The sequence below is a fragment of the Camelus bactrianus genome, chromosome 24, assembly GCF_048773025.1.
Source record: "Camelus bactrianus isolate YW-2024 breed Bactrian camel chromosome 24, ASM4877302v1, whole genome shotgun sequence".
In the NCBI taxonomy this organism is placed as follows: domain Eukaryota; kingdom Metazoa; phylum Chordata; class Mammalia; order Artiodactyla; family Camelidae; genus Camelus; species Camelus bactrianus.
The window spans coordinates 9,486,767-9,511,129 of NC_133562.1; the positions used below are offsets into that span (position 1 = coordinate 9,486,767).

At 46.3% G+C, this 24,363-nt stretch overlaps 1 protein-coding gene across 9 annotated transcripts in view; it reads left to right on the forward strand.

The window, feature by feature from the left end:
- The window catches only part of LAMA3 (laminin subunit alpha 3), a 211,988-nt gene that overhangs the window by 108,728 nt on the left and 78,897 nt on the right, over positions 1 to 24,363 (forward strand). For 3 of the 9 annotated variants that reach the window (XM_074352155.1, XM_074352153.1, XM_074352154.1), the window contains 11 exons: positions 4 to 101; positions 604 to 757; positions 5,264 to 5,424; positions 8,331 to 8,439; positions 10,340 to 10,437; positions 11,307 to 11,451; positions 13,527 to 13,653; positions 13,734 to 13,873; positions 15,391 to 15,506; positions 16,204 to 16,415; positions 17,294 to 17,498. In XM_074352155.1, coding sequence (XP_074208256.1) covers positions 4 to 101; positions 604 to 757; positions 5,264 to 5,424; positions 8,331 to 8,439; positions 10,340 to 10,437; positions 11,307 to 11,451; positions 13,527 to 13,653; positions 13,734 to 13,873; positions 15,391 to 15,506; positions 16,204 to 16,415; positions 17,294 to 17,498 — 1,565 coding nt within the window. Of the gene's footprint in view, positions 1 to 3; positions 758 to 5,263; positions 5,425 to 8,330; positions 8,440 to 10,339; positions 10,438 to 11,306; positions 11,452 to 13,526; positions 13,654 to 13,733; positions 13,874 to 15,379; positions 15,507 to 16,203; positions 16,416 to 17,293; positions 17,499 to 24,363 lie in introns of those variants that run through there. The other 6 variants (XR_012502025.1, XR_012502026.1, XR_012502027.1 and 3 more) reach the window with 6 other exon arrangements.

A 24,363-nucleotide genomic window follows, 5' to 3' on the forward strand; every position in this document is an offset into this window, starting at 1 on the left:
TAGGACTACCTGGTGCTGCTCCCCCGGGACTACTACGAGGCCCCCTCGCTGAGGCTGCCCGTCACAGAGCCGTGTGCCGACACAGGCCCTCCCCGGGAGAAGTTAGTATGGGCAGCAGGTGCACGGCCGGGGTCCTCTACCTCGGGAGCTTGGGCGCAAGGATTCTCAGGAGGCCTCAGGGTCACAACTGCAGCAGGAGGCTCTGGTTAATCACTTACCTGTGCTTTTCCTCTGCAGCGGTGACTGCCTTTAATGTAAGATTCACAAAGTGCTTTGCACACCGTAGCTGGGGCTTAGGAGTGACTCTCCCCCTCTTGCGTGTGGAAGTGGCCGTGCACGCCCAAGTGATACCCTCAAGGCTGTGCATCTGGTGAGGGGAAGAGCTTAAAATGGAATCTGGTTTGGTGGACCTTAGTCCGTTCCCCATGCAGATGAAAATTTATCTCCCGATTCCTCTAATAGGCATGTTGTAAGAGTTTGCGGAAGAATGATGAGTGAATGAGTGAAAGAATGGAGTGGAGAAGAGCCTCGGGGACGCCCTGGGACGCTCTGTGTTATGTTCTCAGTTGTAACTGTTGTATTCTGTTGTTGTTGTTGTTGAAGTTGCTTACTTTACCAGCATTTGCCAGTGACCCGATTCCCCTGTGCCCTGGCTTGTGAGGCCAGACACTTCCTGCTTGATGGGGAGCCAAGAGCCTTGGCATTGAGGCGGCCCAGCCCCGCACACCCAGTCATGGCGGACTTCAGTGGGAGAGAGGTGGGACAGCCTTTTCTTTACTGTCAAAGCTATTACTGCCTCCCTGTCTTGTCTTCTAAAAACCCTTGGCCACAGTTGCTTCTCACATTCAGGGGAACCTGGAAGATGTCCTCAGCGGTGTCAGAGGTGTGCTGAGTTCTGTGATTGGAGTCGGGGCTGGGCGGTCCATCGCACTGAACGGTGGTGAGGCTAGTCTCCCAGCACGTTCTAGACATGGCGGGGAACGTGGGCGGGCACAGAATCCTTTCCTTTTGTTGCTCTGGACTTATAAGGGGGCATCCTCTTCTGCCTGATTCAGGGCAAGATGTCTCTGAAAGGCCTCCAGGAGTTAAAGCTTACCCTAAAAGGATACAACGCTCACTGACTGTTCATCCCCTCAGGCTGGGCAATTTGTAGCAGCTGAATTCCTTGAGCTCAGAATCTGGAACCACTCCACCCAATGGCACCTCCCTCATGGCTCAGCGGACAGGTTACTGCAGGTCTCGGCATTACTTTTGTTCCAGGAGCTCTATGAACCTCAAAACACCTTAAGACTAAACTGTCTTAAGATTTGAGTTAGAAGTGCTATGTATCAGCATTAGAGGACACAGTGTAACACCTCCCCACAGACACTGAGAACAAAACCACTTCCTCCGCAGTGTCTCCATTCCTTGCTCTCTACAGTGGTCTCTGTTTTGTTCCCTTGAGGAAAATGTTCATTGAGGGGATTAAATCTGTGGAAGGAAAATATACAGGGTGTTCATTCTCACTGACCATTTAGATGTGTCCCATTTTTAACCTACATTTCGGATATTTTCAAGGTAGCAGTTATAGGATTTTCACGCTATTTCTTAAGTTGAGTCTTCATTTCATTTTACTTTATTTGCGTTTTTATTTTATAGAAGATGTACACTTGTTTTAAGAAGTAAAACAGTGTAGACATACATAAAGAAAAACATTATGGTCTTACTTTCTCACCATTCTAGTATTCAGTCCACGTAGCTCTCCCAACGCATGCTGTGTGTGTGTTTAAACAGATGCATATATGTGCATACACGTATATACAACATACACGTGCATGTGTGTGTGTCCCCCACGCAGCAGGGAGGTAACGTTGAGAAGGGCTCATCTCCAGGAAGTGATGCTGGTGATTCAGCAGGAGGTGTCCCTGCCTCTGCCTTAGCCCAGAGCCACAGTCCTGAGCTATTCTATCTACGTGATGCATAAAACTAAGCCCCAGGCTGTCCAGTTTTATTTTACAGTCCTTCTTACTGTTTTATCTGGATGCTTACAGACTTCTGCTGTCTAATAAAGTAGCCACTAGCCTCAGGTGGCTATAAAAATTTAAATTAATTAAGCTTAAGTCGAGCGAAAAACTCAGTTTCTCAGTAGCACCAGCCACATCTCAAGTGCTCAGTAATCATGCATGTCTGGTGGCCCCTCTGCTGGACAGTGCAGATCACAGAGTATTTTTGCCATCATGGAAAGCTCTACTGCACAGCATTAGTAGATCACTGTGATGAAATCCAGAGACTAATGGTGTTAGAAGAGGTCTTAGGAATCATCTGATTTCCCTTCCTGTGAAAGAATCCTTTCTACATTATCCTTATCAGATATTTATTCATTTAGTCTCTGTTGAATTGATGGGGGACTCGCTTCTTCTAGAGATAGACTATTCCATTTTTAAGTAAACTAAAATTATTAGAAAGCCCTTTTTTATATTGAACCAAAACATGGTTCATTATAATGTCTAACTTTTGGTCCTCATAAGCCACCCAGACCAACGCTGAGTCATCCTTCCTTCCTTTTGGAAACCACGGGTAGTCTCTGGTTTAGGGGATGGTTCTGGAGTGAAACTGCCTGGGTCACGTCCTGGGTCACCACTAACTAGCTGTGAAGAGTCTCCCTGGGCCCGAATCTACTGGTTTACACAATGGAGATGAGAATAGTACCTACATAACAGAACTAGTCAATGGAATAATCCACATGGGGCTCTTGTTGGGGTGCCCTGTGCCCCACGATGCTCAGGAACTGGTAACTGTACTTAACCATACTGCTATTACATGTTCTAGTCAGCCTCTGGGCTGAAAGGAAGAGCAGCCCTCTAGATCTAGCTCATGTGAAGGAGTGCTTTGTCCTAGGAGACAGACAGGCCTGGCAGGGTTCCGAGGGCGGGAACTGAGTGCACGCAGGTCTCCCAGGAACCTGTGAGGACAGAGCCACGTGGCTCTCCCCACGAGGCCTCCCCCCTCTCCGCGTGTCTGTCTGTTCCCCTCTCCTTCTGCAGAGTGGCCTCCTTTGCTTACCTGTAGCTCCTGCCATGGAGGCTGCTCTGGTCCCATTCTGTTTTTGCCTCCCAGCCCCATCACTCACTGCCCTCTGAGTGTCCTTTATTCTCTGTGAGAAGGAGATCTGGACAGTTCATCTCTTTAAGTCAGAACACTCCTGCTGGGCACCAGGCAAGCCTCTGTCTCTTGTAAATTAGTACATAGTTAGATTTTTAATATTTCAATCTAATTATCTCTGCTCCCTATGTGACTTTAATCTATTTATATTTATTTTTGTATTTATTATTTTATTTATTTTATATTTGTATGTTATATTATATACATTATATTATATATTATTTTATATTTATATTTATTACTGATTACTAATGATTTGTTATTTATTTATTACTGTATTATTAACATTAAATATAATTATATTTCTAAGTATTATTGTATTCAATATTAATAATCTAATTACTGATTAGATTATTACTATTATTTACTAGCATTTATATCCATTCATTTCTGAGATATTTGGACTAATTTTTGCCATCTTATTTATTTTGTTTACTCACTTTTTTAATTACCTTTAAAAAAATCGTTTCCCGATTTCTGTTTGATTGAGATAGTTTTCTCTATCTCCCTGCTTGTTCAGTAAGCATAGATTGCTTTCTGGTCTTTTAGAAATTACCCTTAACATTCTTAAGTATAAATTTTTCCAACAAAGTCTAAAGTTGTTCAGTAATTCTCTTCTCTTCTTGTACTCAACATGGAATGCTTATGAACCCATTGTAAACCCACCTCCAGCTTGTCTAGAAATTTTATTTTTACCCTTTCCCCCAGACTTTGAGATAGAAAAATCACTGTGGAAAATAGCAGCTGTGGGATTCAGAGCTGTGCAGGAGAAACAGTAGAAGTGGATTTCCTGAAGGCACGGGGCAGGAGGATGTTAATTAAGTGTGGTGAAGCTTGGCTGGGCCTGAGCTCACAGGCTGAAGTGGGTTACACTGCTAAGGAATGGAGTTCTAACATTGGCTCAGCACACTTCGACCTAGCAGTTCGAGTTCCACTTCTAGGAATCTTATAGAAATACTCGCATAAGGATACAAAGATAGATACAGACACTGACAGAACCATACAGGTAGATGATCGTGTAGCCTTGTATGTTTCAGGAAAAATCAGAGACAACCTAAGTGTCCATCAACAGGTGGTGAAATAAATGATTTTACATTCATACTATGGAATGATAGGCAGCCATCAGAAAAATGAAATATTTCTATATGTACTGCTATAGACACACTAAATACTACCGAGTTAAAAAAAAAAAAGTCACGGCCAAAAGCAATAACCACAGTTATAAAATCATCACTGTTGGTACAGGGCTTACGACGTGCCAGGCACTGGCATGAGAGCTCCTCACACGTTGACTCACTGAATCCTCATAATCCGGGCGGTGGGTACTGTTGTTATCCTCATTTTCACACAGGAGGACGCCGAGACATACAAGTGTTAAGTAACTTGCTCAAGGTCGCATAGCCTGGGGCACTGCGAGTCCAGACTCCAAGCTCCTAACCGATAGGCAAGGTCAGGGGTGAGCGTGCTTTTTCTATAAAGGCTCAGCAGGAAATATTTTCGGCTCTGCAGCCTGCATGTGACCCGTGACAGCTGTCCAGTCCTGCTGCCATGGTACGGAAGTGTCCGTGATGGCCTGCTACGGGCACAGGTTTTCTTAAAAATGAGAGACAGAAAAGTACACACGTGTGCATTTTCAGACATAGGAAATGATTTGTAAATAGGAAAACCAGGCTATTACTAGTCACCATCCCAGGAGTTGGGTGTGTGTATCACTTTACATTGTTTGCATTCATACAACTCAAAGTTTCTTTTTCAATCAAAGAACAGTTAAGGAGCATCAAGGCTTACTTCCATTCCCTTTGGCCCCCTGTTGGTAATTCCTTCTTCAAGATTTGGAGTATCTCTGGCCTTAAGAAACAAGGCAAATATACGGGTAGGAGTAGAAGGCTCTATAAGCAGGTGACCAGATTTAGGCAATAAAAATACCGGCTGCCTCATTAAATGTAAATTGCAGTTAAACAATCATTATGTATTTTCTCTGGCATCCCTACCTACAGGACCACATTTCTTACTGTGATGACTTATAAAATTCCTCCCAGGTGTCACTCAGCCCCATTTTCACCGTTGCCTGTGTAACCATGCCCAGCGCATCTCACGTCCGTCTGCTCGGGCTCTCTGACAGGTGGAGCTGCGCCTGCGGCTGCGGGTCCCGCAGGTCGGCCACTACGTGGTCGTGGTGGAGTATTCCACGGAAGTAGACCAGCCGTCTGAGGCTGATGTGCTCATGCGGAGCCCTGGGGCGGTCCTGGCAGGCCAGGTGAACGTCTACAGCTGCAAGTACAGGTAACCCATCCTGCCCCGCGGGTTCCTCTGTAGCTGGGTGGTCAGGAAGGAGGTCAACTTTGGGAGCTTTGGTTTTCATCTGACTTGGAAAGTTGTTTCATTTCTGAGGTTGAGCTTGAAAACCAGCAGGTAACTAGTTGCGTGACCGAGCCTCACCCACAGCGTGGGTACTGGAAGGCTTCTCCGTAGGCAGCGTCTTGAAAATGTTGCATTTTCTTGAAAGGCTGTAGGTTCTACTTACCATTTTGGCTCAGATTCACATAAAGCACAACCTTTTTATTTTGTTCTCAGTCACCCCCACGTGGTGCCATGAACCCAATGCTCTCACCTTAAACACTGTGTTGGGTACATGGGGGCCTGGTGCAGGGAAAGAGACTGTTCTCTATTACACTTGCTGTCACCACATGCCCTTCAGAACCGGGGATAACTAATGCTTGGTGATCGCAAGGTGAAAAATAGTTTGACAAAGGAATCTCACATTCACCCTGATGAAGTTCATCTCTTCCAAGAGCTCTGACAAGGATTTATTAAAAATTGTTTTCTTTGCATAATATTTTAATATGTACGCAAATGTTCAGAGGATGCTGTAATTAAAGAATTAATGCCAGGGCTGTTTCCACATGAGGTGATTGTAGAATAAATGGCACTGGAGGCAGAGTCTCTTGAGAGAGCAGATGGGGAACTACAGTGAACTTTCCCAGTTCTTCGCTAAGGCCTTGAACATTTTGTAACCATCACATTTATGTTGCTTTTTGTCAAATCTAAGATGACCTGAGGTGGTTGGACATTTTCCCAGTTTTGCAAATGAAAGAACTTATGAAAAGAGTAACTTTGGGTAGGTTAGAATGGAAAATTTTATGAGACTCGATGAAATGGTTATTAAATTAACATCATGCTCTTGGCAACCCTAAAAAATAAACTGTGAAAGCATCTTTTCAAAATCTTAAAAAAAAAAAATTGAAACTTCCCTTTACTCTGCAGTGTTGATTTAAAAAAAATGTGATTATATTTGCATTTTTATAGGAGCACTGGATGGCCCCCAAAATTTCCCCAGAATATTGTGTCATCTCTAGGTGACATCAGCAACCACGGGGACGTACACTCCCAGATGGGTGGGTCACCTCACCACCTGAGTCCTGGGGACTGCTGGCCACCGAGCCTAGGGCAGGGCTTCTCTATACCCCATCCACCCAAGCCCACCCCCCAGTTCAGTCTCTGACCCCTTCCGCCTTCCAGATCAAGGCTCAATCCCTGCTCCACAGGATACAAAGTGCAGATGGCTAAGTGGAAGGAGGGAACATTCCTAATGACCTTCATGACTCTCAGGAGAGACTGAGACTATCTGTGCCAAACAGAGGAGTGATCTCAGAACTGAGAGAAAGGACACCCTTGCAGGATTTCATGTGCCATAGGCGTTGGTTCAGGACCTTTGTCTGCATGCTGTTTGGGGGCGAGAAGTGCATGATATTCTGCAGATCATTTTAGCTCTGGATGTGGTGACACCAGAGTTCTCCATCATTAGATTTCCAAGCAGTATTACATTAGACTAGGAATCACTTTTATTGTATTTAACCTCTCCCAGGAAAGTCCCATGGTATCTTTTTACTTGTCTAAAATATTTCCTTTTTCTCTACTTTGCATGTCATGTGGATAAGTGAAAATGACCAGGCTACAAGTACTGGGGTCCAAAAGTATGGTGCAATTGGAAAATATTTGACCCATAAAAGCCTATTTCAAATGACAGACCCCTTCAACATTGCAGCTTCTCCTGCTGAGATTTGAACCTTTCCCAGCATTTCTCAAATGAGGCCTAACTATGTTATTAAAAAAAAAAAAAAAATCCCAACAGAAAAGTCGTGGTTCTCGGAGGAACACCACTTTTCAAAGCAGTGCTGTAATAAATCTGAGCTGCCCTCTGTAAGAAAGGTGATCATTAACGGTTCAGTCAATATGGTTGTTACTTAGTCTGTTCTTACTAAAAGTTGAATAGAGGATAAGGATAAAACTGAATCTAAGGGAGTCACTTAATATATTTAACTCCCAGAGTTACACTTGAATCCAAAAGAAATGCATTTTAATTGACACTCCTATGTGATCCACACACATGTGCAAAAGGGCAAAGAGAATGACTGTTTATTGAGTTTGTAGTACATGCCACAAACTATATCCCATTTTAATTCTCACCCAAAGTCATTGTGTTAATCATTTCAAACATTTCCCGGAGATGGTCATTTTCTTTTTGTCTGTAGTTTCAAATTATATTTACAGACAGAAAAGTTGCTATCGAGGATGAAGTCAGAAACATTCCCCCCAAAATACTCCCTTTTATAGGTTTTACCACAAAGCTGTATTCTTTGGTTCAGAACTGTGACCTTTTAAATGCTCCTGAGCTCCACATGGCATCTGATGGGATGGAGGGAAGGAGCACCGCTGGTAGAATGCGGAAGGAAGCATGGGGAGGAACAGACCCAGCTTCCAAAGGCAGACTCAAGGTTCCTCAGCCCCATTACTGACGCCGCGTGAGGTGTTCGTTGTGAAGCCAGTGGGCCACTTTATTCTCCAGTGGTACCAACAATGTTGATAAATTTCCAAGAAGGCTGTCTTGGAGATGGGATACACTGACCCTGGGGCTCTTTCTCCCCACGACTAAACCAAGAATTCCATAAAGCCGGGTGGAGAAGGTGAGCAAGGCGTTAGCCTGAGAGGGGCAGCTCAGACCACAGTGGGAAAGTTCTTTTCCCCACACTATTCATGAGCTGCATCTCTCCTAAACGCCACCTGTAGAGAAATTCATGTTGGCGACCCTGTGATAAACCAGGGGAAACTGAAGTGCCATCAGCCACCCCGCTGGGCACAAAGTGAGGGAGACTAGGGAGTGAGGCTAAGAAACCCTTTTCCCCTTGCAGCATCCTCTGCCGGAGCGCCGTGACCGACGGCAGGGGGCGCCTCGCTGTGTACGAGCTGCTGGCAGACGCAGACGTGCAGCTCAAAGCGCGGATGGCCCGATTCCTTCTGGTACGCTTCTGCTTTGACCGCAGAACTTTATTGATAACCCATAGATATGTTTTAACGCTTATTAAAACTTTGTCTGGGGCTGCCTTACATCTATAAAATTAACCTCTGGAGAACTGCCAGTGTTATGGAGTCTATTTCCCATTCAGAAATCTGTCATGCCTCTTCATTTGTTTGAGACTTTTCTACAGGAACCCATAAAGTTTACTCATCAAACTTGAACTCATTTCACAAACCCATTTCATTAATTTGTTGTTAATATTATGAATGAAATATCTTTTGTCGTTATATTTCCTAGTTTATTATTATTGCTGGTGTACAGAAATGCCATTAGTTACTACTTATTTTCTTTCCCACTTTACTATTTTATTATGTCTATAGCTTCTTGGCAGATTCCTTCAGAACTTACAAGGTTGTAATCACCTGTTTTTTTTTCCCCCAGATCATTGTTACTGTATTTCAAGAAGAGTGTTTTCAGTTAATTAGATACATATATATATATATATATATATATATATATATATACACACACATACACACACACACACACACACACACACACACACACACACACATACTATTAAGAGTTAAAATGCCAGCTTTGGCAGATTAAAAATACCTTTTTAATATCATAACCTAAGTAGTGAGAATTGTGATAAACAGAGGCAGTGGGATTTGGGCTAGAACGGGTGGTCAGATTTATAGTAAGTATCTCAAGGAACAGAAGATTAAGTATGAAGCAACTTTCTGTTACTGCTAATGTTAAGCATGTCTTACACCCCAGGAAATGCTGGGCCAGCCTGTTCTAATCTGTTTTAAATGTTTGTGCTTGACAGTATTTAAAATGTCAAGCTTTCTCCTAAGAACTACCTGGAATTCAGTTTTTTTAAAATTATTGTATAAACTATATAATAATTTAAGACTTTTTAAATTGATGGCTCTCTTTTTAAACATCACGATTCAAATGAAGCTTAACTTCTTCATCTTTGAAAATTAAAATGGGGCTGAACGTTCATCTTTCAAGAATACATTTGCCTTTTTTTTTGAGGGGGAAGGTAACTAGGTTTATTTATTCACTTTTAGAAGAGGTACTGGGGATTGAACCAGGGACCCTGTGCATGCTAAGCATGTGCTCTACCACTTGAGCTGTAGCCTCCCCCTACATTTGCCCTTTATGAAACAGATGTCATTCAGGGTCAAAGCTGACTAGAATATAAGCTCCAAGAAGACAGAAGTACTATCCATCTTGGCCTTATAGGATCCCCCAGTCTCAGCACTGGGCATGTAGCAAGTATTCAATGGAAATTTTGTTGTTACTGAATAGCTTTGTGATCAAGTTAGTAATAGTTTTGATTCAAAAGGAAATGTATTAAGTTAATGACCAAGTTTCTTGTCTGACTCAAAAACTAGCTCTGGGGTCAGAGTCCCAGTGGGCCTGAGACACGAGTCATCTTCTGCTGAGAAGGATTGTTTGTAGCAGGAACTGCCCCCTCTCTGAACAGCAGGCTCCCTGGCTGCCCGCCACATCTCCCTCCCCCTGCCAACGGGTCTGAAGAACCAGCGTGGGCCCAGGGCAGAAGGGAAAACACAGGCCCAAAAGTCGCTGACAAAGAGTTGTGCTTGCACTTTTACATGATTTTGTTTATTTACATAGTTATTCTGAGAGCAAGTTAGTCAGCAATCCTGGACAACAGTAAAAAGGATTTGTTGCATGTAATGAGGCCATGGAGTGCCATCCTGTGATTTTTACAGCTTTAAAATAAAACTTAAAATTTCTCTGGAGGAATTCTTAACAGCTTTTTTTTTTTTTTTTTTTTTTTTTTAAAAAAAGAGCATGTTTGTCCGTAACCTTGGCTTTGCTGATAACTGGGATGTACCTTCTTGTATTGTATTTGCTCAACAGCATCAAATCTGTATCATACCCACTGAAGAATTCTCAACGGAATACTTGAGACCTCAGGTCAAATGCACTGCCAGTTACGGGCGATTTGTTAATCAAAGGTAAAGTGTTTCCTTCCTTTGTCCTGTGTTTGTGCTGAGTGATCCTGTAATGCTTTGAAGGCCACAGCTTTATGCTTAACTTCAGAAGTGATCACAGGCCAAGGTACTAAAGGCTGGTGATAGATTAAAAAAAAAAAAAGCAGCACATCATTTATTCCAGCAATCTTTCCAGAATTCCGTAATATCAGGATGCTGACACAGTAGCAACTGGGTGAAATGTTTGAGCCTCTCCCTCTGGGGCAGTTACTCTGAGTTCTGTTCTGCGCCCTCGCAGAGTCTCACTTTGTTCCAGTCCTTTAATCTCTGTCTGAGACTCTTCATTTAAAAAACCATGAAAGAAATAATGACCCATCTCACAACTATGTTAGCTAACCAGTGGTTATTGCGATTTGGGGAAGGGTGTTTCAACGGAGATTCAAAAACAATTTATGGACACAGTCATGAAATCTCATGCATATGGTTGAAACCACCAAGATGATGAAACCTGGCTGTGCCTAAAAGAAGTGACGTGTTTTTGTTCTGTTTTTATATAGTTTTATGCCAGCAGTGATGTTTAGAGGTGAATAACAGTTTCATTGCATTGATCTCATTCAACAATGAATTTTAGTCCTAGAGAGGGAAGTTTCCATAAGCTTCTGTCTAGCTTACTTTCCTTCAAAATTAAGACTTTTGTTTTCTGCCTTAGGTCGCTGTATTAAGCAGGCAGCTGGGTACACTTGGCCAGGCTGTGCACTGAGTGTCTCGGTACAGAGGTCTCCACAGGCCTGTGGGTCTCTCAAGACTGGACCCTTCGGATGCTTAGAATCTGTATCTTCCCCAATGGACAGTTCTTTCTGGTTTGGGTTATTTTTCAGTATTTTATTTTTCAGTGCCACTTGCGTCTCCCTGGTCCCCGAAACTCCTCCAACAGCATTAATTTTGGATGTCCCAGCTGGCGGGTCTTCCCCTCACCTGTCCCAGGATCCTTCACCTTCTGCAGGAGCTGTTACTGGAGTTACCTTGAAGGCACCGCAGGTAGGACTCCGCCTGAGTATGTTGCTCCTAAACCAGTGGTTCTCAAAGTGTGGCCCCAGCCAGCAGTGTCCTCATCCCCTGGGAACTTGTTAGAAGTGCAAATCTGCCAGCCCCACCCCAGGACACTGAATCAGAGAATTCTATTGAATCAGACACCCTGGAGGTAGGGCCCAGGAATCTGGGTTTTAACAAACCTTCCAGGGTCTTGGATGCCCACATTTGAGCATCTCTGCACAGGCATGAGGCATCCAGTTAATCCTGTCTGTGGCCATCCCATCCTGACACTCTCTTTCCCTCCTGTATCGCTGTCCACACAGTCGTTTGGCAGTTTTTCATGGCCCATCTTAGGACAGCTCATATTTTCATGGACTACTGCAATTGAACATTCTTGAGTTTATTCATTATATTCCCAAATTAGAATATAAGCACTTTTAGAAAGTGTTCTAACACTTTTTTTTTTCTGCAACCCCAACCTGAAGGCAGGAAATTCCCTAAAAACACATGCCAATTAATCATCTAGAGCACAGAGATGAAGTATAGGAAAGGAATGCGCCTTTGTCACTGTAAACTGCAAAATGGCAGAACTTAATGTTTGTTCTAATGACAGTATGTCCTTTTCATCCTAGCGATGGCTCATGTCAGTTCACATTGCATTGAGATAGGAAATGAACAGGCTCCGGGGGAGAAAATTTAATAAGATCCCATATGGGGAAGGCAGCCTAGAATAGTAGGGGGAAATGAGTTGAAATCATGACAATAGACTTCTTGTCCTGGTTTTGCTATCAAATTGGTGTATGACCTTTAGTAAGTTACTCACCCTCCAAGGTACAGCTCTCATCTGAAAGATAATCTTTTATTGTTGTTATTCTTGTAGTTTTTTGTTTTTTGAGAGTTTGAAGACTCATTACTCACATGGTGAGGCTTTCTGGGGAGAGCAGGGCTCACACACAAGCCTGAGCAAGGGTTGGGAGATGACTGGTTTTCACTGTGGGTAGGCAAGAATTGGGGTGGGTGGGAGCGGTCCAGGTGAGGCTGCCTCTCCCATGGGCTAGAATTTGTGTGGTTTGAACTTCCCGCCTGTGCCAAGGCATGAACACCTGGGCTTTCGTATCAGCTTTTCCTGGTGTGGGACAAAGACAAAAGGTGAGTGATGGAGCTTGAAAACTGTCAAACAAAAAACGGAGTCCGACTCTTTGTTAGGCTGTTGTTACAAGCAGTGCTTGGATACAAGGAGCATTCTTGTACGGCCTTTTGCAGGCATAGTGTGCCCTTCTGTTGCTATTACCTGGGAAAGCAGTCGCTCAGTTAGATGTTCGACTTCGGTCAGACTACCACGCAGTTTTCCAAAGTGATCATACCCTGTGACACTCCCTCCAACCTTGTGTATGGTTGTGCCACAGCTGGTTTGTCCATTCTGCGCGGAGGGCCACTTGGTTTGTTCCCTCTGTTTGTGATTGCAGATAAAGCTGCGACAAACGTTCAAGGGAAGGTTTTGTGTGAACAGGGGTTTTCACTTTAGTTGGGTAAACACCTAGGTTGTTTTGGTTTTTAACCTCGAAATATCCTGTGATTCTGTAAAATTCGGCCGTTTGCAAAGGTTGGACCTAGAGAGTATTATGCTTAGTGAAATTAGACAGAGAAAGACAAATACTCTATGTTATCACTTAAATATGGGGTCTAAAAAATAAGACAAACAAATGTATATAACAAAATAGAAGCAGACTCGCAGAGATAGAAAACAAACTGGTGGTTACCAGTGGGGAGAGGGAAGGGAGGAGGGGCAAGGTAGGGGGAGGGGCTTAAGTGATGCAAACTATTATATATAAAATAGGGACACAACAAGGATATATTGTAGAGCACACGGAATGTAGCTGTCATCTTGTAATAACTTTAAATGGGGTGGCATCTATAAAAAATACTGAATCACAATGTTGTACACCTGAAACTAATATAACATTGTACATAAACTATACCTCAATAAAAAAGAAATGAAATAAAATAAATATCCTGTGATTCTAATTATTCATAGCTCTGCATGATGAGGGTTTTTTTTTCCTCCTCTTTTTTACACATAGAACCAAGTGACCCTGAGAGGGCCCGTACCACGTCCGGGCCGGTATGTCATTGTCATCCACTTTTATCAACCAACGCACCCAACGTTCCTGGCACAGGTGTCTGTGGACGGGGGGCGGCTGCGGCCAGGTGAGCTGCGGGGAGCAGGCCGGCTGCGGGGCTCACCTGTCCCGGCAGGGTTATGACAGGAACACTCTTCCCACCCCCAGGTGTCTTTCACGCTGCTTTCTGCCCCCACGTGCTTGGCTGCCTGGACCAAGTGATCACAGGAGATCAGGCTGAGTTTGATGTCTCGGAGCCTGAGGTGGCCGTGACTGTGAGGCTTCCAGAAGGAAAGTCCTTAGTGCTGGTGCGTTCTGCTTGTGCCTCAGCTGGCTCTTCACCTGGTTGCCTTAGTCAGCCATTCTGTGTATCTCTTTTGGCTCATGGCAGCAATTCCTCCAAGAAATTGAAGTCGTGTTAATAGAAAAGTGTTTAAATTTTACAGCGACCTTTTACAAAAAAAAAAAAAAGTGTGTGACAATGAAAGTGAAGGGAAGTGGGAATAGTGGAGAAGTGGTTAGGAAGGAAACGCGCCCCCTGCCGAGCTGTGCTGAGCGTGGGTGTCTCTCTCCAGCAGCCCCGCCTCCCCCCTCATCTGACAGCTCTCTCTCTCTGAACCCTCCTTTGTTGTGGAAACTTTCTGATTTTGGCTTCCCTAGCTGCTTTCTCTGGGTTTTTCTCACTTTCCTGAGTGCCCCTTCAGTGGTTTCTCTTCCCCTTTGTCCCTGTATGTTGGCGTACCCTCGAGTTCGACACGGAGCCCTCTTGTTCTATTACTTCTCTTTGCATAACATCAATCTGCACCTGCTGACCCTGTTCTGCCCCCTGTGGGAATGACACTCACACTGGTGAGCTCACCTCCAATCTTCCCCGAGCCTGCGGACCATCCACTGTGGGTCTCCAGTAGCCAGCGATCCGCAAGTCCCTCCGACTTAGCCTGTTACCTGCACAGCCCCGGGCACCCCCTCCCCTGCTCATTACCTTGGTTGACGGAACCATGGTCACTCAGTGCCTGGGAAGCCTTCGAGAGTCAGGAAGCACTGCCCAGGCTCTGCTCTGTGGCCGTCCAGTTCCTGCTCAAGCCTCCTCACACTCTGAGGATGTCATCTTTCTAGGGACAAGGGCCTGACTTCATTCCTTTTGTGTCCCCTGTGCCTGGAACACAGTCTGGCACAGGTGCTTGGCAAATGTTTACTGAATAACATGAGAGCAGTAGATGTTGTAAGCTGTGAGTTGGTGAGTAGTTGACAAAGATGTTTGAAGTTTCCCACAGCGTTTGTTACTGGCACAGTCTGATGTATACAGATACAGAGAGCCAAGCAGGATTTTCAAAGACTGGGGCTACAATTATTGATGAGAGAGTGTCTGACAGGATGTCAGTTTCAGGGGCAAATCAATGTGTGAGTTTCCCCGTTGGTCCTGCTATTCTGGTTTGCTCACCTTTAAAAATACAGATACAACCTCTGGGGATCCAGGGTCATCCTGGATCACATGAATCAGATAGGGCCCTGGCCATCCCAACAGGCCCCGGCTTCCTGGTGACGTCTCCTGTCCCCACCCAGCACCGGACGCTGCTGCCTCTCTGAGCAGGTCCTCCAGGGGGTCTGCCCTCACTTGTGGTCACTTCCAACATGGAAGCATGGCCTGAGCCTTCAACACTGGCGTAGGGTGGTTCTTGTGATTCTTTTTTCATAAATCCTTTTCCATTTGGTCTTGGGCTTAGCAATAAAGAACGTTGATCTTAGTGGAGAGGCTATCTGATGAAGAGCAGTAGGTGTGCTGTGCTGTTGGAAATCCAAAGACATGCCCACAGCTTCCCTTTAGGTCCGAGTTCTAGTGATGCCTGCGGAGAATTATGACTACCAGATACTTCACAGAAAATCAGTGGACAAGTCATCTGAGTTTATCACCAATTGTGGAAGAGACAGTTTTTATATTGAGTAAGTATCACTTTGTGGAAAGACCCAGGGAGGGGCTGGCCCTTGGGTCTGTCTGCTTTCTCTGAGCTCCCAGGGGAGTGGCAAGGAGGCCTGGGTCCTCGGCACACACTGTCCCACAGCGGACCTCGTCACACACCCCTGGGTGAGATTTCCCTCCTCAACCTCAGTCTCAGCAGCTCACCCTCCAAGCTGGGACTCACAGGCTGCGTGGGAGTTTCTCTTCCTCTTTGCTGCTTCCTGTTGGCCAGTTCAGATTCCTAAAAGATCCTACACAGGGCGCCCTCCACTGGGAGGCACAGCAGCCCTGATCTGGTTCTCCTCTGCCCTCTGATTGAGTGAGGAGTGTCCCATCCTCCCTCTGTGGGTCCCTGAATGCTAAGAGCCTAGAACAGCCCCAGGTGTCAGCTCCTGCCATCTCTTCTGCAGACCCACTCTGCTCCCTTGCAGGTTTCCTGAGGATCCAAGGGGCCAGAAGCATCCTGTACAGAAAATACCAAGAGCAAAGGCTCTGAGGTCAAACAGCTCTGGATTTAAGTCCAGGGTGGGGTATTCTCTCACTTTCCAGATTCCAGAACCAGAGCCCCCCCCTCCCCCCGCCACCAGAAACACTGCTTGGTGGAGCACGTGGGAAGAAGGAGGGTGGGACCATTTCTGGGCACGTCTCCCAGGATATCACTATGAGTTTTTGTCTCCACAGCCCCCAGAAAGCGTCTGGATTCTGTAAGAACTCCACCAGGTCCCTGGTGGCCCTTTACCACGAGGGTGCACTGCCTTGTGAGTGCCACTCGTCCGGGGCCATTGGCCATCACTGCAGCCCCGAGGGCGGGCAGTGCCCGTGCCGGCCCCATGTCATTGGGCGGCAGTGTACCCGCTGTCAAGTGGGCTACTACGGATTCCCACACTGCAAGCGTAAGTGCATGTTCGGGTCAACCAAGGTCATCTCTAGTCCCAGGGCAGGGCTTCTCGAATTTCGCTGTGCTGGAAACTCACCTGGGAATCTTGCAGATTCTGACTCAAGAAGTCTGGGCTGGGGCCTGAGAGTCTTGCATCTCCAATAATCACTCAGGTGATGCTCATGCTGCGGTTCATGGACCACACTCTGAGTAGCAAGGTTCTAGAAGATAAATATTTGTGCTTCCCATGTTATGTGGCCCATGCGCTTGGCAAAGCAGATGAATGTAAATAGCCTTAAGCATCGAAATATCAGACAGCTCAGTCTCCTTTCTAACGGGAGCCTCTTCAGTTTTTGCAGCCTAAGCAAAACTCAGTTGAGGGCTGAGGAGAGCCAGGGTCACAGGGCGCACTCCTCACTGAACGAGGAGCCCACGGACCTTTATCTGAGAACAGTCCTGCAGCCCTAGACACGGCTCAGCCCGGGTGATGGGAGGGCTGTGGGTGTGATGCAGACGGAGTCCATGTATGGAGGCCTTTGCCTGGTGAGGGCCCCACTGCTGTGTTGTGCCCTGACCTTGGTCTCAGTGCACTGGGGTGATATGGAGCCCTGCAGACCCTCTGACCAAAGACAGGCCTCAGGTTAGAATGACACACAACTGCAGCTGTCCTCACTCAGCGTCTGCACACTGTGTCCGCCAGAACCATTTGGTTTAGTTGATCTTGGCCCCAAGAAAAGGGCTTTTCAGATCAGCCAGGCTCAGCAATGCCATAATGAAGGAAAAGCAACACCTTTCTCCCAGACCCCATGGAAGCTTCTGTAGAGCCTGGTGCAGTCCTGCTGGAGGTCAGGGGGCTTCTAACTCTTATACTGTGTCCCTTCCTCCTCTGGCCAGCATGCAACTGTGGCCAGCGCCTTTGTGAGGAGACGACAGGGAGGTGCCTGTGCCCTCCCCGCACGATCCGGCCCCAGTGTGACATGTGTGAGACACATTCCTTCAGCTTCCACCCGCTGGCCGGCTGCGAAGGCTGCAACTGTTCCAGGCCAGGCACCAACGGGGCTGCCACCCCGGACTGCGACAGGGACCACGGGCAGTGCAGGTGAGGTCTGGAGGATTCCATACTATGGTGGGAAGGGAAGATATCTCTGTCCCCCACCCTTGTCCTCATTACTTCCCGCTTCCCATGGGTCCCAAGACTGCTTGAGTTGGCCTCAGGGTAGAGCTCCCCACCCAGGTGGGCCACAGGGTGTACAGTAACTGGTCCTTTCGGGCCCAGGTGGCCTGGCAGAGTCTGGGTGGGCAGGTGACCATCTCCTGGGGCCCAGGCAGCCTCAGCTGTTCACTCCAGCATCACTCTGTGTGTGTGCCGTGATGTGTGCGTAATCATCAGTTTCATCTGCTGGGCTGCCCCGCCTCGTGGTGAGCACCATCCATTTGTACTCAGGTCTGGGCTCCAGACCTTCACTCTGGGAAGCTGACAGTTTTGTTAAGGATGGTGCATGACGACATCTAACATCCCCAGGCCTGCCGTCCTGACTCAGACCTGGAGCTGGAGGTGGTGTGGGGCCTCCACAAGGGGGCCGGTTGTGAGGAGGGAGGCAATACAGGCTGGGGAGCCCGGCTGAGAGAGAGGCTGCCCTCAGGGCCACGGAGAGGTCGGTGCACACCTGCTGAGGGGCCAGAGTAAATGTCATCATCGGCACAAACAGGTGCTGCGGGGCTAAGGGGCTCGTCCAGCAGGTCAGGCTCTGCCTTGGGAACCGGTGGCCGGGGTCCCGTGATTCCAGGTGGTGAGCCTGATCTCAGCGGGACTGGAGAGTGGCCCCAGGGGAGGAAGGACAGGATCCAGCCTCCTAGAAGAAGAGGCTGGAAAGAATCTGATGGGGCTCACGTGGCAGGAAAGCTGAGGCCGAGCATCTGCAGTGCAGGTGGGTGTGGGGAGGTGCAGGGGGAAGCATTCAGCACCTCCGCTGCACGTCCCCTGCTCCTCGTGCACGCCTGTGACCTGGGGCTCAGCCGGGAGGACTGTGGCTGCTGGCGGCAGGCGTCCGGCACCAGCTGGAGGGCCTCTGTGATGGTCCCCTATGTTTGCTCTGAGTTACCACAAACTTGGTGTCTTCAAACAGCAGGCATGTATTCTCTCACGGTTCGAAAGCTCCAGGTCTGAAACCCAGTGTTGACGGTGCCGTGCTCCTTCTGAAGGCTCTCAGACGGACTCCAACCCCTGCCTTTCTCTCACCTTCCGGGGTTGCCGCTCGGCCTCTGCCATCACATGGGTTCTCCTTGTGTGTCTCTGTCTTCGCATGGCCTTCTCCTCTCTGTGTCTGTGTCCTTCTTTTCTTTTCCTTTTGTTTTTTTTAGCCTTTGAATTTTTTAAAACCTTTTAAAAAATTTAGGTGTAGTTGATGAACAATATGTAATTTTCAGTTGTACAATGTAGTCAGTATTTGTCTTTCTCTGACTTATTTCACTCAGCATAATACCCTCCAACTCCATCCATGTTGTTGCAAATGGCAAAATTTCATCTTTTGTATGGTTGAGTAGAATTCCATTGTGTCTTTCTTTTCTTCTGAGGGCACCAGCCATGTTGGATTAGAGCTCACCTTACTCCAGTATGACATCATCTTAACTTGACTGTGTCTGCAAAGACCCTATTTCCAAATAAGGTCACATTCGAGGTATTAGAACTTGAACGTATCTTTTGGGGACAAAATTCAACACTCTGTAGCAGCGATGTTCACTTTTCCTAAAGAAAGACCCTTAACCACACCTTTAGTTGTTGCCCAGTGCCTAACAGCTCCTTTGTACTCTGGGGAGGAAGCCGAATGAAAACTTGAGCCATGGAAGATTCCAGGTCTTTAAAACCACAGGTGTGAGTCCTCCCTGAGTCAACTCGGTTGCCCATTCTTCTCAAACTATGAGCCTAAACTGAATATGACTTGCACAAAGAATTTTGAGGTGACATCAGAGAGTTTTCATCACAATTAATTAACATATATTAGGTCCCATTGCCTCCAGTGCTTAAGCTATTCTTTGGAAGGAAGTCAGGCACTCAGTTCATTACTAAAGACTTTGCATTGGGTCCTGAAGGCACCACTGGGCCTGTGGAAATGTCTAACTTATTTCCAGTAAGTTCCAGATGCATAAGAACAGTGGCACTTAGTGTGGAAGCACCAGGACCCACAGGGATGCTACAGAGCAAAAAGATGCACTGTGCACGGAGCTGCTTGCCGTCTTGTGGCTGGAGAAGGTGGTTAGTGAGAAATTCAAAGGACCTTGATGTGCCAATCATGACCCGATCAACTTCAAAGAGAGAAAGAAGTTGTGTGTGATCCTGTGACTTCATTACTGACCTAGATCTGCTTCTCCAGGGAAAACTGCCTCCACTCCTTCTGTTTCAACCCTTGGTTTTTAAAGTGACTGGACACACGGCAGAAGCCCGTAGATCTGGTCCATCTCCTGGCCTTGCTGTCTGGTTTTAGCTGGGCTATTTGGCATCCTCTCGACATCTCTGTGGCCTCTTCATTTGATGCAGTTGTCTTTGCTCCCTTTATGTCTTTTTTTTCTTCTACTCTTTCATGAGTGGGCATCATATTTCCTCTCCCAGCCAAAAGCCCCACTAGGCTTCCATTCATGTTCTTTTCTGCCCCTACCAGGGTCTTCTTCGCTCAAATGGCAAACATTTCGCAATGATTTTCCATCACTCCCTTACAACTGACCTCTCCTTTTTTAATGTTCCCATTGATGCCAATCTCCCTTTTTTGAAACATAGAACATTTTTGACAGGAAACTGATAGTCAGCCACACACTTAACACCAGAGCTCCAGAGTATTTGTAAATAAAAAGTGTGGCTCTGAATGGAAACACGCACAAGGGCGAGGAGAACGGACAGTTTCTCTCCGTGAAGCCAGGAGAGCAGCATGATGGGATCTGCCACCTTGGGCTTGAAAGGCAGTCACAGGAGAGGGAGACAACAGTCAAAAGTCAGCCAAGCCAGTCTGTTGCTGCTGAAACACTCCAGCAGCTCCTCAGTCCAAAATACACACACACACACACTCCTCAAAACTCCCTAGTGCATCTACCAGACCAAAGGAAACTGTAGAATTTAGAAGTGGCTTCAGAAAAGGAAATCTAGGGTGTTATAAAAAGGGAAACAGATTGAACTAGGAACAATATTTATTTTAATATATTTGAAGAACAAATCAAAGGGAGGAACCCAGCGTCTTTACGTGGAATGGGTTTGCACAAATCCTTCAGATGAAGGAACAGTCTGACAAGTCAGCAGGACAGGCAGAGGTGGGAGGTCTTAGCATGAAAATCCTTCGCCCACTCAAGGGCTATTACAGCAGGAATCAACGTGAGAAAGGCTGAAAGAACCAGGCTCCATTTGAACAGGAGAATGAGCGATGCATGACCTTGGGAAAGTAAAGAAAAAACAAGACAGAAGAGCAGGAGAGGCAGATAACCAAGGGGGCGTGGAACGGTCATTGGGAAATGGAATTCCAGCAGAGGACGGAGCCCAGGATGCTGCAGTGGCCCCAGTCACAGCTGCATTAAAACACTTAGAGCCCCAAATACTGAACCCATTATAGGGCCCGCATATTTAATTAAAAATAAAAACTTAATAAGCCTCAAAATGAGTTCAAACAAGCCCAACAAAGTTCTGTTTTTCCATAATGGCTACTTCAGTTTTTCTTTTGAAAGCAGAACACCCAAGTGAAGAGTCTGGGGCTGGGGCTGGAGGCTTGGGGACCATGACGTGGGTCAGAGTGAGAGGCGACCCCCAGGAGAAGGTGTGGACACACAGGGGACAAGACAGGTGTGAGTTCTGGAGCGGGTACCGATGCTTAATCACAGGAGACAAAGATGCCACGGAGGTGAAGAAGCAGTTTTCAGGCAGGAGAATCCACTGTCTGAGAACCAGCGGGAGAGTGACGAAAGGAGTGCTGGCCGACCGAGGAAGCCGCCGCAGACGCAGCCCCACACACAGATGCTCAGTGCCGCTGCCACCGGAAAAGGAAACCAAGAATGCACTAAAAACGGTAAAACTCAGTTAAGGCAACACCTATGAAAGAGAGAGAGAGATTCACCATAGTATTTTAGGTACAAATTCTAAGGAGTGTGTACCAAACCTTCACTAGCCAATGACGGTTTAGTCAACTGGAAAACCCCTGACTCAGGACTGAGGCATGTTGTAGAGCAGTTTGGCCCACACCCGAGGGAGCATCCCCAGGAATGGAATCTCACGGACCTTATCGCACCTGAACCAAGATGTGAGATCGTTTATCCTGACGTTACCAAGAGACCATAATCACCTAATGGGGTGACGTATCTATCCGTGATCAAAGTGGATTTGTCATGAAAGGGCCCTTGGCAGATAATGTAAAAAAAAAACTTTCAGTTTATTACATGATTGTAAATGGCACAAATTACCTTTGATAATTCCAGTGTTGATGTGAAAAAGCCTTTGATTGCCTAGAGAATTATTTCTTTGGGAAATATTAGAGGAAAGAATGCTCCCTGCCCCCCGCCCCCGGGCCTGAAAATTTCCTAATGAAAGTGAAGAGTGTGTTTAGAGGAACCTAACATTCAAGTAAAAAAAAGAATCGAAGCTTCCTGGAACTTGCAATGAAAAGCAAAGCATATCCTTTCTCACTCATACACCAGACTCTCTCACCGTTGTATGAATGATCATAGATCATGAAACTTATAAACTGGAATTTTCAGATTGTATTTGACGGTTTAGGGGTGTTAAAGTGAATCATACTAAAAAGAAAATCAGACTGTTAGAAATATTGATCTCCTTTAAAATGAGTTTCAAAAGTAATTGCAGCAATCCATGCTATTCCATCTTCACTTAACTGAAACTCATGTTGCAGGTTTTTAGACAGTTGGGAGTAAATTCAGTTGGAGCCAAATAACTGACTTCTCAACCTAACTTTGTCATGAATTAGCTAGGAGACTCTCTGGTCAAGTCACTTTGCCTTCCTGGGTTTCAGTTTCCTAATCTATAAAATGAAGTTTAGTAAAGTCATCTCTAACTTCCCAGTGAAATTTAAAAATCTGATTCTGTTTGTTCAATCTCTGATTGTATTACAGAAAATACTGCAAAGTTATATTGTGTGAATGCCTAAAAGCCCATTGTTTGGGACAACTCTGTCTAGATTGAGGTCTTAGAGATGCTTACATTGATCAAAATTTCACTTTTTATAGCAACACAGTAATTTTATCAGATATAACGGCAAGGAAAAAAGCACATGTGCGTCTGATTTTAATGGTAGAATATTATGCCATCAGATTCTTTGAATAAACGAAAGGGCTCAAATATCCTCAGAAGATTTTATCAATCAGTGACAGATACAAGGACTCTGGGAATCACTGCTTTAAAAAATTACCATGATGTCGACCACTTTCAAGCCATTTTAAGGTCGATTAAGGGAGGTGGCAGTCCACCTGGACGTCCAGCAAAGCTACATGGACAAACATGCCTTTTCAGAAGAGCAGCAGCAAAAGGAAAGCCATTTTGGGGGGGACCTCTGTCTCAGCCAGTCTCACAGACTTTCTAAATGTGTTAGATGGAGAAACAATGCCAGAAAAGCTCACAGACTTGGCATTCTGGGAGCAGAAGTGCTTCCAGCTCAGCGTAAATCCAAGAGCCCTAACAGCCTGGAGAAGCAATTCCCTGGATGCACCGCATCAAATGAGGAACGGTGAATTCCAGACCGTGCGCAGGCAGGTGCTGGGATGCGGAGGTGAGCAGGGCAGGTGGATGGGACCCGAGGTTCTCACCTGCATCCCTCTGTCTCCCTTCATCTTCAGTCACACCAGTGCTTCATCTTTCTCTTTCTCTGAGTGACCCTTCTTTGGCTGTTTCCCTGTGGTGTGAGTTTGTACAAGGCTGCATCCAGCCACTGCCGCTCACTGTCTGGGCGACCTCGGCATGTCACTCCTCCTTTCAATGCCCTGTTTCTTCATTTGTGAAATAGAGATACTGGAGGCACCTCCCCCACAGCGTTCTTTCGAGGATTAAATACCCTGTGCAAAACCCCGTGCGACAGCACCTGGCACACACTAGCACCCTGTTTTGCTGGTGTCCTTATTTGCCAGGCCCTTGGCCCTCTGCTCTTTAGGCTTTGTCCCCTTGAAGCCCTGCCCGTTGTCCTGGCTTCAGCCACCGCGCCCCTGGGTGAGTCCCAGATCCGGTCCTGGTCCCGGTCCTTGCCGCCAGGCTTGTTCAAGCTGCGCTGAAATCAGTTGGGTCTGGGTTCCCTTATTGGCTCTACTTGGGGGGCTGTGGAGGGCAAGTCCCCTGACCTTTGTCCTGTCCCCTCGGGTGTAGAATTAAGTGTGAGATGAGACGATCTTTAAGGGCCTTCTCAACCCCTACATTCTACGGCTGATTCTGTGTCTGAAACCCATCCATTGTGTTACCTTTCAGGCCATTCTTCCCTTGGAATTTTTTTAAAAAATTCTGCATAGTGGTGACATCCTCCTCCCAGAGTCCCCAAAGCCTGAAATCTCAGCATCGCCTTGGAATGAACCCCCTTTCTCTGACAGTCAGTCAGGTGTCAACGTCTGGCAGAGCGTGTGCTGGCCCCCTTCCTTCCCGGCCCGGCGGGTGCAGGCACCCTAGGGCAGCCCTTCTCCTCTGCCTGCGGGAGGGGTGCTCATGGTCTCCGAGCTGACCTTCCTTTTCCTGTTTCACTCTCTCCCTTCCTTCTTCCCTTCCTCCCTCCCTCCCTCTTTCTTTTTCTCTTTCTCTATTTCTCCTTAGTTGAACAGGAATATGCTAAGTACACAGTTATATTAGGATTTAAAAATCTGTTTTCCCCATAATTTTGTTACTAACATATACAGAATGTTGATAAATGCCTATATGTTTATTATTTTATCTTCTTACTGTGTGGGTTTTCTTTTAAAATTAGGATGAAACATTTCCTTCAGTCCCTGTGATTTTTTTGTTT